Source organism: Neoarius graeffei, chromosome 16 (genome assembly GCF_027579695.1).
Source record: "Neoarius graeffei isolate fNeoGra1 chromosome 16, fNeoGra1.pri, whole genome shotgun sequence".
Classification (NCBI taxonomy): Eukaryota; Metazoa; Chordata; class Actinopteri; order Siluriformes; family Ariidae; genus Neoarius; species Neoarius graeffei.
In genome coordinates, this window is record NC_083584.1 from 8,989,210 (window position 1) to 9,003,440 (window position 14,231).

The 14,231-nt window shown below is 40.8% G+C and overlaps 1 protein-coding gene across 3 annotated transcripts in view; it reads left to right on the forward strand.

Annotated features, from left to right (window-relative positions):
- The window catches only part of LOC132900393 (putative short-chain dehydrogenase/reductase family 42E member 2), a 122,065-nt gene extending 107,865 nt beyond the window's left edge, over positions 1-14,200 (forward strand). For all 3 annotated transcript variants that reach the window (XM_060942466.1, XM_060942467.1, XM_060942468.1), the window contains one exon: positions 12,102-14,200. In XM_060942466.1, coding sequence (XP_060798449.1) covers positions 12,102-12,350 — 249 coding nt within the window. In that variant the 3' untranslated portion in view covers positions 12,351-14,200. The remainder of the gene's footprint in view (positions 1-12,101) is intronic.
- The last annotated feature ends 31 nt before the right edge of the window (positions 14,201-14,231 follow it).

Below are 14,231 nucleotides of genomic sequence, written 5' to 3' on the forward strand. Positions count from 1 at the left end.
GTCCAGTAATGAGCCCTAGGGGGTACAATAGTGTAAATTATTATACATACAGGACACTTTTTCGATGGAATAAAAACGTGTTCTATTACCTTCTAGTGGGTTTCGTTCATTTGGTTTGATAGCGTGCAATATTGTTAGCGTATCGCTTATCCTACGTGTATTATGTCACTCTACCCAATGGAGAATGAGTGTTGAATATGGTTTACGATATTGCATGGTTGTCAAGACAACATGACATCACATGTTAGAGACATAAAACTTCAGGGCTAACGAGTGACTGTGACAATTTGTAAACAAACATGGCCGCCAGGTTTGCTTCGTTAAATCCGGAAGATTTTGAGAGAATTTTGAAAGAGAAAGATGCATTGAACACCTGAAAGGAATATGTATGTATACTACTACTACTACTACTACTACTACTACTACTACTAATAATAATAATATTGTCTGGCTTTTTTTCATGGTCTATCAGATATAGTCCATTCAGCTACTCGTCTTCGACTCATCAGTATCATGCTAGTTGAATGGAATATATCTGATAGACCATGAAAAAAAGCCAGACAATATTATTTAATTGTACCTTGGAGGACATAAATGGACTCCTACTGTACCCCTATTTCTGACAGTGTAGGACATGAATTTTCCTAACTTGGTTGTGTCTATAACATAAGATGTTTTTAAAAAATATATGAAAAGCAAATGCACTTGCTAGTTAAGATGTTTGGATACCAATAAATTTTCACTCTGTGCTTAAAGCTTGGTTTTTTTATTATTATTATTTGTATTTGTATTATTAGCTCATCCGGCTGACAGGTGATGAGTTTATGCCGTCATGTGTTGTCCAGTGTCTGTCCGGCGCCGTCCACATTTCACGAAAATTGCTTCTTCTCTCTCAATTCTTCACCGATTTTTATTCTTTTTGGCAGGAAGGTAGGTCTGTCTGAGGTGCATATGAATAGCTTCTACCCAAATTTGCATAATTGCAATTAATAATGAAGATATGGAGTAATTAATCAATCGCTAACGAGCAGTTTCCACACAAATCGCTTCTTCTCCATCAATTCTTCACCGTTTTTGATTCTCTCTGGCATGAAGGTAGGGGTACCTAGGGTGCATAGAACTTCTATCCAGATTTGATTTCTCATGGGGCCGGAGTGAGCTATGCTGTCACTGATGGTCTCGTTTTTTAATTATTAGTGTGAATAAAAATGCTGTAGTACTGTAAAAAAAAAAATCCATATTTTTAAAAATATTTGTTAAAATCTCTGCTGGAGCCTAAATATGCTTTTGAATTAAATTTAAAATGACGTAAAAAAGTAACTTTTAAAACAATGCAAAAAAAAAAAAAATTTTACTCCGCTGTTCTTTTTTTTTTTTTTAAAGATATTTTTTTGGGCTTTTTGCACCTTTATTGGATAGGACAGTGTAGAGACAGGAAATGAGCGGGAGAGAGAGACGGGAAGGGATCGGGAAATGACCTCGGGCCGGAATCGAACCCGGGTCGCCCGCATTCATGGTATGGCGCCTTAACCACCTGAGCCACGACGCCCCCACTCCGCTGTTCTTATTGTTCTGTTTGTGTTATGTCAGGAATAAAACACACCACCTTGTGCTGTTACAGGAAAATAATCCACAGTGGAGCAGTGTAATTAAGTGGAATTACAGTTACAGTTATTTTCCAATGACAGCACGTCCTGAAGTGTTTTATTCCCTTTATACTGCAGCAGTTTCCCTTTCAGAGTACGATTATTTATTTAAGAGCAACACATGATACTTTTTTATCCATTTAATGTTGCAGGACATCTCCCTGAAACAAGTTAGTTCCTGTTCTGATTTACATTACAGCAGCTATAAACTTTCATTCCCTCAGCTGAATCTCTCAAAGTTAATAAGACAAAAAAAAAAAATTATAGTAATTAAAATTGATCATCTTTAAAAAATAAAAAAATTAAAATCATTGTCAGAATAAAACATTTGGAACATGCTGTTACAGGAAAATAATAAACACCAGTATAGTAAGAGTAACTCTGCTTCATTGCACCACCATGTGGTTGATTAATTCCCTAAAACAGCACAACGCTGAGTGTTTTAATCTTGATGTGGATGGTTTAGCAGTGTGAGAGCTGATCTGGGCACTCCAATACTATTTTCTAATGACGTTAGTTGGTTTATTTCCTTAAAATTATGATTGAATAAATAATTTAAACCAGGAATGAGTAAAGCCCAGACATGGGTCAGAGTGCTCGCTCACTCGGGCTCCTCGCAGCCTGAAATGTGATACGGTGGTGCCGAAACTCGGAGTGGTGATTCTGCTCAGCTGTGTGAATTAATCATGAGCTCGGGCTCCTTGGCGGCTCGCTGGGTTTCATCAGCAATTTCCTGTAGATCCCGAATCAGAAGTCAGAAATTTCTTCATTACTGTAAGGAAAAGTCCACGTGCATATCAGCTATTTATAATTAGCATGCCATTATCAACTGCAAAATATTTATCTTTTTATCATTTGAAATTTCTTTCATGGTGTTTTCACTGTGGTTTCCTACATTACCCATAACGCCATTTGACTATTAGTAGTGCTAGTGGGATTTAGCCCTTGCTTTATCTCTGCTGAAGAAGAGTGATGCAGCGGCACTTTAATTCAGCTCTCTCTCTCCTCCTTTATCTGTGCACTCAGCTCAAATCAGCCTCCAAAACTTCTACAGTGAATCTTGCTGATTTCAAGCATTTATTCCTAGAAAAGAAAAGCTAAATCGTGTGAATGTAACAGAAGTGAATGTACAGTGGTGCTTGAAAGTTTGTGAACCCTTTAGAATTTTCTATATTTCTGCATAAATATGACCTAAAACATCATCAGATTTTCACACAAGTCCTAAAAGTTGATAAAGAGAACCCAGTTAAACAAATGAGACAAAAATATTATACTTGGTCATTTATTTATTGGGGCGGCTCGGTGGTGTAGTGGTTAGCACTGTCGCCTCACAGCAAGAAGGTCCGGGTTCGAGCCCCGTGGCCGGCGAGGGCCTTTCTGTGCGGAGTTTGCATGTTCTCCCCGTGTCCGCGTGGGTTTCCTCCGGGTGCTCCGGTTTCCCCCACAGTCCAAAGACATGCAGGTTAGGTTAACTGGTGACTCTAAATTGACCGTAGGTGTGAATGGTTGTCTGTGTCTATGTGTCAGCCCTGTGATGACCTGGCGACTTGTCCAGGGTGTACCCCGCCTTTCGCCCGTAGTCAGCTGGGATAGGCTCCAGCTTGCCTGCGACCCTGTAGAACAGGATAAAGCGGCTAGAGATAATGAGATGAGATGAGATTTATTTATTGAGGAAAATGATCCAATATTACAGATCTGTGAGTGGCAAAAGTATGTGAACCTTTGCTTTCAGTATCTGGTGTGACCCCCTTGTGCAGCAATAACTGCAACTAAACGTTTGCGGTAACTGTTGATCAGTCCTGCACACCGGCTTGGAGGAATTTTAGCCCATTCCTCCGTACAGAACAGCTTCAACTCTGGGATGTTGGTGGGTTTCCTCACATGAACTGCTCACTTCAGGTCCTTCCGCAACATTTCCATTGGATTAAGGTCAGGACTTTGACTTGGCCATTCCAAAACATTAACTTTATCCCTCTAGCCATTCTTTGGTAGAACGACTTGTGTGCTTAGGGTTGCTGTCTTGCTGCATGACCCACCTTCTCTTGAGATTCAGTTCATGGACAGATGTCATGACATTTTCCTTTAGAATTCGCTGGTATAATTCAGAATTCATTGTTCCATCAATGATGGCAAGCTGTCCTGGCCCAGATGCAGTAAAACAGGCCCAAACCATGATACTGCCACCACCGATGGGATATCACAGATGGGATAAGGTTCTGATGCTGGAATGCAGTGCTTTCCTTTCTCCAAACATAACACTTCTCATTTAAACCAAAAAGTTCTATTTTGGTCTCATCCGTCCACAAAACATTTTTCCAATAACCTTCTGGCTTGTCCACGTGATCTTTTGCAAACTGCAGACAAGCAGCAATGTTCTTTTTGGAGAGCAGTGGCTTTCCCCTTGCAACCCTGCCATGCACACCATTGTTGTTCAGTGTTCTCCTGATGGTGGACTCATGAACCTTAACATTAGCCAATGTGAGAGAGGCCTTCAGTTGCTTAGAAGTTACCCTGGGGTCTTTTGTGACCTCGATGACTATTACACACCTTGCTCTTGGAGTGATCTTTGTTGGTCGACCACTCCTGGGGAGGGTAACAATGGTCTTGTATTTCCTCCATTTGTACACAATCTGTGTGACTGTGGATTGGTGGAGTCCAAACTCTTTAGAGATGGTTCTGTAACCTTTTCCAGCCTGATGTGCATCAACAACGCTTTTTCTGAGGTCTTCAGAAATCTCCTTTGTTCGTGCCATGATACACTTCCACAAACATGTGTTGTGAAGATCAGACTTTGATAGATCCCTGTTCTTTAAATAAAACAGGGTGCCCACTCACACCTGATTATCATCCCATTGATTGAAAACACCTGACTCTAATTTCACCTTTAAATTTACTGCTAATCCTAGAGGTTCACATACTTTTACCACTCACAGATATGTAATATTGGATCATTTTCCTCAATTAATAAATGACCAAGTATAATATTTTTGTCTCATTTGTTTAACTGGGTTCTCTTTATCTACTTTTAGGACTTGTGTGAAAATCTGATGATGTTTTAGGTCATATTTATGCAGAAATATAGAAAATTCTAAAGGGTTCACAAACTTTCAAGCACCACTGTATTGAAAGTTTGAAGGCAATTTTTTAAATGCATTTTGAAAAACACTTGGTTAGAGCTGGCAATGATCTGATACTCAGAGACACCTGAAAGAAATGGTGTATAACTGAATAAACAAAACTGCAGATTTGTGTAAGTCATGTTTTTAGCCATGTATGTTATTCTGTATTTTGTAAGATTAATTTTTTAAAGTAAGGTATTGATATCAGCAGATATCAGTATCAGAAAGGAAACGGTGGTATTGAACCAGCTCTACACTTGGTCTAGTTAATGTTTCGGCTTTTACGTAATTTCCGTCAGAAATGTTCGCATAAGTTTATGCAAATCAGATTTTGTTCATTGGTGCAGAAAATGTAGTGCATGTGGGATTTCAATACTATTTTGTTCTCCATATAATCTGAAAGTCTGAGTTCACTACTAGTCAACTCGTGAAATATAACTTGACTAATCAGTGAAATATAAAAGGACTCAGGACTTGTGGACCATGCTGTATGCAGGTTTGGGGTTTTCAGACTGGCACCGGACCCCATCGATGGTGAGTTTCCGAACAGATATCCAATCCCCCGCAGTAAGAGGAGAGAGGCGCAGGGGGCGTTGTTCTGTGGCAAGCAAGAACATGGCCACTTTATGGAAAAGTAATGCCACCACGTAAAAAGAGTTCGGCTGAACTGTTAATGAATGCCACGTGTGTAGAATCCGATCTGGACTCAGACAGATCCATGTCCAGCTCTCAACACCTAGTGCAGCCGGGACATGACCTGATCGAGACCTCAGAGATCTCACATTGAACAGAAAAAAAGACCTTCATGCACCAAACGACACACGGAGACTTAAGTCCGAAAGTTTTTTATGTATCACATTATATAGACCTGAGTGTTTTACTGGGAAATACTCCACTCGTATTTTTCATCCGAGCTCCATCCGGGACATGGAGAACCAAAACCATGTCATAAACCTCTATCTATCACTCGTGAGGGAATCGATGAGTGAATTGTTTTGATAAATGTGGGGACTTTTGTGAACGTGCCGATATAATAAAAAGAAAATCACATGTTGGCTTGAAGATATGAAGTTTATCTTCTCGTGTTGAAAAACTTGCATTTTTCATACGAAATCCATCGCGGATTTGAGTGACATATTTAAATAATATTGGCTGGCGTTGAGTGGTCTATCAGATATATTCCATTCAGCTAGCATGATACTGAACGAGTCAGAGACGAGTAGCTGAATGGAATATATCTGATATACCACGAAAAAAAGCCAGCCAATAATATTATTATTAGTATTATTATACATACACACTCTCTTCATATCAGCATTCTCAAAGGCCAACACTCTTCCCTGCGACTCGGTGCTGTTAGCGTGGCAGTCCCGTTACCTTCCAGCTGGTGTAGCATTAGTGAAGGCCAACACTAGCACAGTCAAGCCAAATATTATTATTATTCATCTCATCTCATTATCTCTAGCCGCTTTATCCTGTTCTACAGGGTCGCAGGCAAGCTGGAGCCTATCCCAGCTGACTACGGGCGAAAGGCGGGGTACACCCTGGACAAGTCGCCAGGTCATCACAGGGCTGACACATAGACACAGACAACCATTCACACTCACATTCACACCTATGGTCAATTTAGAGTCACCAGTTAACCTAACCTGCATGTCTTTGGACTGTGGGGGAAACCGGAGCACCCGGAGGAAACCCACGCGGACACGGGGAGAACATGCAAACTCCACACAGAAAGGCCCTCGCCGGCCACGAGGCTCGAACCCGGACCTTCTTGCTGTGAGGCGACAGCGCTAACCACTACACCACCATGCCACCCTATTATTATTATTATTTTCCCTGTGTAATTTACTTAGTTACTTTTAAAATTAACATCGACAGCTACACAGAACAGAACGATCTGGCAGCCAAAATTCTCTCAAAATCTTCCATATTTAACGACGCAAACCTGGCGGCCATGTTTGTTTCCAAATTCTCACAGTCACTCGCTAGGGCAGAAGTTTTATGTCTCTGATGTGTGACGTCATGTTGTCTTGACAACCATGCAATATCGTAAACCATATTCAACACTCATTCTCCATTGGGTAGAGTGACGCAATACACGTAGGATAAGCGATATGCTAACAATATTGCATGCTATCAAACCAAATGAATGAAACCTGCTAGAAGGGAATAGAATGTTTTTACTCCTTTGAAAAAGAGTCCTGTATGTATAGTAATTCCTGATATTTCGCTCTGATGACGTCACTCCCAGTGTTTTCCTGCTGACTATACGCGTTGTCAAAATGGTGAACTGGTTCAAAATTTAAATTCTTTTGATTAACTTGTGTATTTTTGTGGATGTGTTCATATAATATACAGAACATTACATGGTGGTGTGAAGATATGAAGTTTATCTTCTTGTGTTGAAAATATTTTCACTCGTTCACTTTGCTCACTCATGATATATGCATTCACCACTTGAAGATAAACTTCATTTCTTCATGCCACCGTGTAATACCTTCTTTTTATATATACTAGTGCAGGGCTTTTCAAAGTGTGGGGCGCCCCCCCCCCCCCCCCCCCCCCCCGGGGGGCGCCAGAGTTCTTCAGGGGGGGCGCAACGTGAGAGACAAAATGGATCGGTTTTTAGTACCTAAAGTTACAGTGAGTGAGGAGACTTGGCCAAGCAAAAAAACAGAGCCTCCAGGATGTTGCGATTTGCAACTTCAGCGCAAATTCAACCAATCCCCGCGAATTCAGGGCGGTGTTGCAATTATATCCAATCACCGCAACTTTCCCGCAAATTTGACCAATCGTTGGCGTCGTCTTGAGGTGACGTCGACAAACTACCTTCCGCCTTAGGCTACGTTTACACTAGACCGTATCTGTCTCGTTTTCTTCGCGGATGCACTGTCCGTTTACATTAACCCCCCTGAAAAAGCGGGGAAACGGGAATCCGCCAGCGTCCACGTATTCAATCTAGATCGTGTCAGCTCCGGTGCTGTGTAAACATTGAGAATACGCGAATACGCTGTGCTGAGCTCTAGCTGGCGTCTCATTGGACAACGTCACTGTGACATCCACCTTCCTGATTCGCTGGCGTTGGTCATGTGACGCGACTGCTGAAAAACGGCGCAGACTTCCGCCTTGTATCACCTTTCATTAAAGAGTATAAAAGTATGAAAATACTGCAAATACTGATGCAAATACTGCCCATTGTGTAGTTATGATTGTCTTTAGGCTTGCCATCCTTCCACTTGCAAGTAATAAGTGATATGCGCTGGGATCTCACACACAGCGGCTCAGTCCCGAATCGTGGCTTGTTCACTTCACTCGCGCGCTCTGTGAGCTGCGCAGGGCCGGAGTGCGCACCCTCCAGAGGGCACTCGCTGTTCAGGGCGGAGTGATTTGGAGCGCAGGATGCCTGCGGAGCCGAGCGTATCCGCGTATTGGTGTTGCTGTGTGCACGGCTAACGGTTTTAGTGTAAACGCGAATCATTTTAAGAACATTAATCTGATGATCCGCTGATTCGACGTAATGTAAACGTAGCCTTACTTCTGTGTGAACACAAGAGAAGCAGCATGCGCGTCGTGTTGCCAGATTGGACGATTTCAAGTGCATTTTGGCGGGTTTTGAACATATTTTGGACTGGAAAACGTCAGCAGTATCTGGCAACACTGAAAGTGTGTTATGTTTACAGTGAAGGACTGTGTGCACTTTATTTTTTTTTACTTAATACAAGAAGTTAATGGATGCCAACATTTTTGCCAAAATGGTATTTTATTTTCCATTGTTTAGGCAGCTTCAGCATCATACTGTGAGATTCTGTTCAAATTGTTTTTTTCTTCTATGAAGCCTGAGCCATTTATTTTATTAGTTTATAATTATTGTTTAATTTAGTCTTCAGGAGAGACTGCCTGCACACAGCTGAGCATTTATATTCTATTTTAAGGTAACTTCATGTTGTGCTGTGAGGTTCTATGCACTTTAACTTTTGAACCAACAGGTGCATTTGGATAAGTAAAGCCTATTTTCTGCATTTTTGTAGTCCTGGTAATCTTTTATATTGGTAAAGTTGTTTATAGGACCATTTCTCTTTGTTTTTTTAATCAATAGTTTTTCAGTAATAACTTAATATTTAACATATCATTCAATTTTAATCACAAAAAGAGAAAATCGCAACAATTTCTCGCAACTTTCACTTCCTCCCGCAATGTAATCGCAACAAAAACCTAAAACCTACAGCTTTCATCGCAATTTTTTTGGAAACCCCCCCCCCCCCCCCCCCCCCCCCCCGCAACATCAGACATTTTAGCCCGCAACAATCACAAAAAAGGCCTGCGGAATCCTGGGGGACTGAAAAAGAAGGAAGTATGACCACGATTATTTAAAGTTTGGATTTTCATGGACTGGATCTGAAGATGCTCCACTGCCACAGTGTGTTGTCTGCCAAGAGATGCTAGCTAACGATGCTATGAGATGTTTAAAGTGTGTAAAACAAGATGTTTTAAAAAGCACAGATGTTTAAAATGTGAAAAAGAAAAAATAATGTGTACAACAACCATTTTTTTAAAAATACGAATGGAACATTAAGTATAGCAACAACAAAAATTGTAAGGGGGGGGGGCGCTGTTGTTTATTTGCTCTCCGAGGGTGGGGGGGGGGGGGGGGGGGGGGCTGACTCTCCCACACTTTGAAAACCCCTGTACTAGTGCATCTCAAAAAATTAGAATATTGTGAAAAAGTTCAATATTTTCCATCAGTTATTTAAGAAAGTGAAAATGTTATATATTATAGACTCATTACACATAAACTAAAATGTTTCAAGCATTTTTCTATTTTAATTTTAATCAGTATGGCATACAGTACAAAAACATTAAAAAAATCTCAAAATATTAGAATATTTCATTTCGAGTTTGAGTAAAACAGTATGAACACAGTGTATCTCTCGGTCTAGTTCAGTACACACAACCACAATCATGGGGAAGACTGCTGACTTGACTGTTGTCCAGAAGATGATCACTGATGCCCTCCACAAGGAGGGTAAGCCACAAAAGGTCATTGCTGAAAAGGGTGGCTGGAAAAGGTGCACAAGCAACAGGGATGGCCGCAGTCTTGAGAGGATTGTCAAGAAAAGTTGATTCAAGAACTTGGGAGAGCTTCACAAGGAGTGGACTGAGGCTGGTGTCAGTGTATCAAGACCCATCACGAACAGACATCTTCAAGAAAGGGGATACAACTTTTGCATTCCTAATATCAAGCTACTCCTGAGCCAGAGACAATGTCAGAAGTGTCTTATCTGGGCTAAGGAGAGAAAGAAATGGACTGTTGCTCAGTGGTCCAAAGTCCTCTTTTCAGATGAAAGTACATTTTGCATTTAATTTGGAAATCACGGTTCTAGAGTCTGGAGGAAGAGTGGAGAGGCACAGAATCCAAGGTGTTTGAAGCCCAGTGTGAAGTTTCCACAGTCTGTGATGATTTGGGGTGCCATGTCATCTGCTGGTGTTGGTCCACTGTATTTTATCAAGTCCAAAGTCAACACGGCCATCTACCAGGAGATTTTAGAGCACTTCATGCTTCCGTCTGCTGACGAGCTTTTTGGAGATGCTGATTTCCTTTTCCAGCAGGACTTGGCACCTACCCACAGTGCCAAAACTACTACCAAATGGTTTGCTGACCATGATATTACTGTGTTTGATTGGCCAGCCAACTTGCCTGACCTGAACCCCATAGAGAATCTATGGGTATTGTCAAGAGGAAGATGAGAAACACCCGACCCAAAAATACAGATATGCTGAAGGCCACTATCAAAGCAACCTGGGCTTCAATAACACCTCAGCAGTGCCACAGACTGATCACCTCCATGCCACACCGCATTGATACAGTAATTCATGGTAAAGGAGCCCCAACCAAGTATTGAGTGTATAAATGAATATACTTTTCAGAAGTTGGACATTTCTGTATTGTAAATCCTTTTTTTGATTGATCTTAGGGAATATTCTAATAATTTGAGATACTGGATTTCTGATTTTCATGAGCTATAAGCCATAATCATCAAAATTAAAACAAAAAAGGCTTTAAACATTTCACTTTACATGTAATGAATATAGAATATATGAAAGTTTACCTTTTTGAATTAAATTATGGAAAAAAAGGAACTTTTTCATGGTATTCTAATTTTTTTGAGATGCACTAGTATATATACACACAAACCTTTTGTGAGATGGAGTTTTTCAATAGCGTTTAAACCACCACCTTTAAACACAAGCACTTCCAGGAAAAAAAAAGGAATAGAAAATGCAGCCCAAAGAAGGATTTTTAAAAAAAAATTAATGTATATATGATGAGGGTGGCACGGTGGTGTAGTGGTTAGCACTGTTCCCTCACAGCAAGAAGGTCCGGGTTCGAGCCCAGCGGCTGGCGAGGGCCTTTCTGTGTGGAGTTTGCATGTTCTCCCCGTGTCCGCGTGGGTTTCCTCCGGGTGCTCCGGTTTCCCCCACAGTCCAAAGACATGCAGGTTAGGTTAACTGGTGACTCTAAATTGACCGTAGGTGTGAATGTGAGTGTGAATGGTTATTTGTCTCCATGTGTCAGCCCTGTGATGACCTGGAGACTTGTCCAGGGTGAACCCCGCCTCTCACCCATAGCTGGGAATAGGATCCAGCTTACCCGCAGCCCTGCACAGGATAAGCGGCTAGAGATAATGGATGGAGATAAGATGTCAAGCACTGAAATAACTCTAGCAGGAGTCTAAAATATTGCTGTATGAATAGTCCTAGTTGTAATTATAACATTAATCACTGGTTTTATTTCACAAAATGATTTCCACACTCATTATTCCCCAACGCAAAGAATAGCACTTGATCCAGCACATTGTATAATTTTGTTTTCAAAAACTTCATATGCTCCTTGATCAAGCCAATATTCCCCAAGGACAAAAAGTGCTGGTCAGAAACGTAACTGAGACACAGACTCAAACTCCACCTCGTGTGCGTAATCTCATGTAACATCTAAAGAACGCTTCAGTCCATAGTTACAAAACCGATGTGACCACAGCATTGAGTGTGCGTACAGGAAATGTAATTTTGTAGAACTTTGATAAATACTTCAGTCCAAGAGCTGTGTGACATTTGTGAAACTTGAACTCCGTCTCCATTCGTCCTTTTCTGAGACTTTTCAGTAACATATTTTTCCGGATCTGATGGTGTATGCATACTACAAAACTTTCACAAAAGTGTAACCTACCAGAACTACTTTTTAGCACAATGCTACAGTGTTATAAATGTGGACAAAACTCCTCCATAATTAAGACAGACAAACTGTGGTAAGACTTTTGCCCCCCTCGTCATCCAGGTGAGAAACATCGCTGTGAGCCACACCTTCAGGATCGAGAAGGCGCGTCAGCAGCTGGGCTTCTCCCCAAAGAAGTACACCCTCGCCGACTCGGTGGACCAGTACCTCCAGAGCCGACCCGTCCCGTCCACTTCCTCCCTCCAGGATTCACGGTCCTTCCTCTTCGTCCTGATGATGATGACGACCATGGTGCTGGTGGGACTGGTGGTCCTGGTGCTCTGCCCATGCTGGCATCAGCATCAGCATTAACATGTAGCTTGGCAAAGCTCCTCCCTGATTCCTCCCTTAAACCCTGCATTCTGATTAGTCCAGATCAGCTGCAGGGCAGCAGGAACACCCTAACTGTAAATATATTCGTCATGTGTGGTTTTGTGGTTTAATAAGTTAATTTTGAGTTATTTATTTACCGGTAAGTGCTGTGTCTGTCCAAACATCTGAGTGAGAGATTACTGATCCTGGACCTGTGTTCTTCATGCTCTAATTTCTAGTTTATGAATATCAGCCAATCACATGCTTTTATATAGAAAAATAATCAATGAATGATCAGATGATGTGATGAAACAACACATTTGTTACCATCAAAAAGTTGATTAGTTTCTTATCACAGCATGTCCTGCAGTGTTTTATCCCTCTTATCCCACAGCGACGAATATTATTTTTAATTTATTCAAGAATGACATGTCAGACTTTTTATTGACCTTTTTTTTTGTGTTAACATGAACCTTTTTTTTATTCATACCAACAACAACAAAAACAAGTCATCAGGAGATGATGTATCCCCCCCGGCCCCCACATGAAACCCCACTCCAAATTTTCCTAAATTGAATTGGTTTCCATGGAAATATGGAAAAAATAAAAATCACAGAAATCCCAAAATGTCAAAAGGCACAACTCCTCCAGTCACTTAACATAACACTCAGGTTTCGTGAAAAAAAATTCCTAATAGTTTTTGAGTTATGCTCCGGAAACTAAAATGTTTACAGATGGACAGACAGACAGAGTGATAGCTATATCCCCTGCATTATATGCCAGGGGAATAAAAATGCAGCTAGCGTGAACACAGCCTGATCCTGTCTACGCAGTTATAGACTTACACTCACTATTATGTTGTTGTTTACGCCGACTGAAGTGTTTTTTTTTTTTTAGGAATGTCATCACTGCTGTCCATCTTGCACTTTATAAATAATCTTAACCGGTCCTGAGTACTGAACTGGTTTGAAATAACTAGCTGTGGAGATTTAAACTTGAGAGGACAGACTATAAAACACACCACACTTTTACCTCAGCCATTTTTTTCAAATTTGGACATTTTGGTGTAGAGAACCAACACACACCGTGACTGAGGCACTCACTCCTGGGCTACACAATATATTTAGACTGAAATATAATGACAGGACGGAAGTGTGATATGGATTTTCTCTCTGTTATCGTTCGCCACAGGATCAGAATTTCCAGTAAATCCATCAAATGCTTCGAACCCGTTGGTCCTCCATGAGTTTTTGTTCCTGTAATTGCTGTGTTTAAATGTTTTGCTGTGCTTTAGACACATAATTTAACTGATGTAAATGAGGATATTAAAATATGTAATATTATGTAATTATTTTCCTTTTCAGACTTTCAAGTCGAAAAAGTGAGAACCCTTGTATTGTTCCCCCTAACACAAGCATTATTCCATTTGAAAAAGAAAACCCAAACAAACTTTTTTTTCTTATCCTTTGTGCTTTAGTATTTCACACCTTTGCCATGTTTTGATTATAAGCATGTCTTTTCAAAGCTAGCTCTAAAATCTGAAAATGAAAATCCAAAATCTTTGGGTTATCATGTCAGTTTGGGAAAACATGCCTCTTCATTTCCAAGATGGTGGAAATTTTTGCAAAACTGTTCACTTTTTTTTTCATCTCCTTCTTCTCCACACCTCATACAACAGCCAGAAGTGTGTGAAGGTAAAGGCTAACAGGTGCTACCTCAGAGCTATATCTCACAGGGCAGAGTAACACACTCGGAGAAAAGCGCTATCTACCCTCTTCCGCATACCTGAGCTCACAGATGTCCACAGTTTGCTGTATCGGGTATTTTAAGTTCAAGTTTGACTGCTTTGTACAGGATATAAGTGATGTTGTGGTGAGCAAA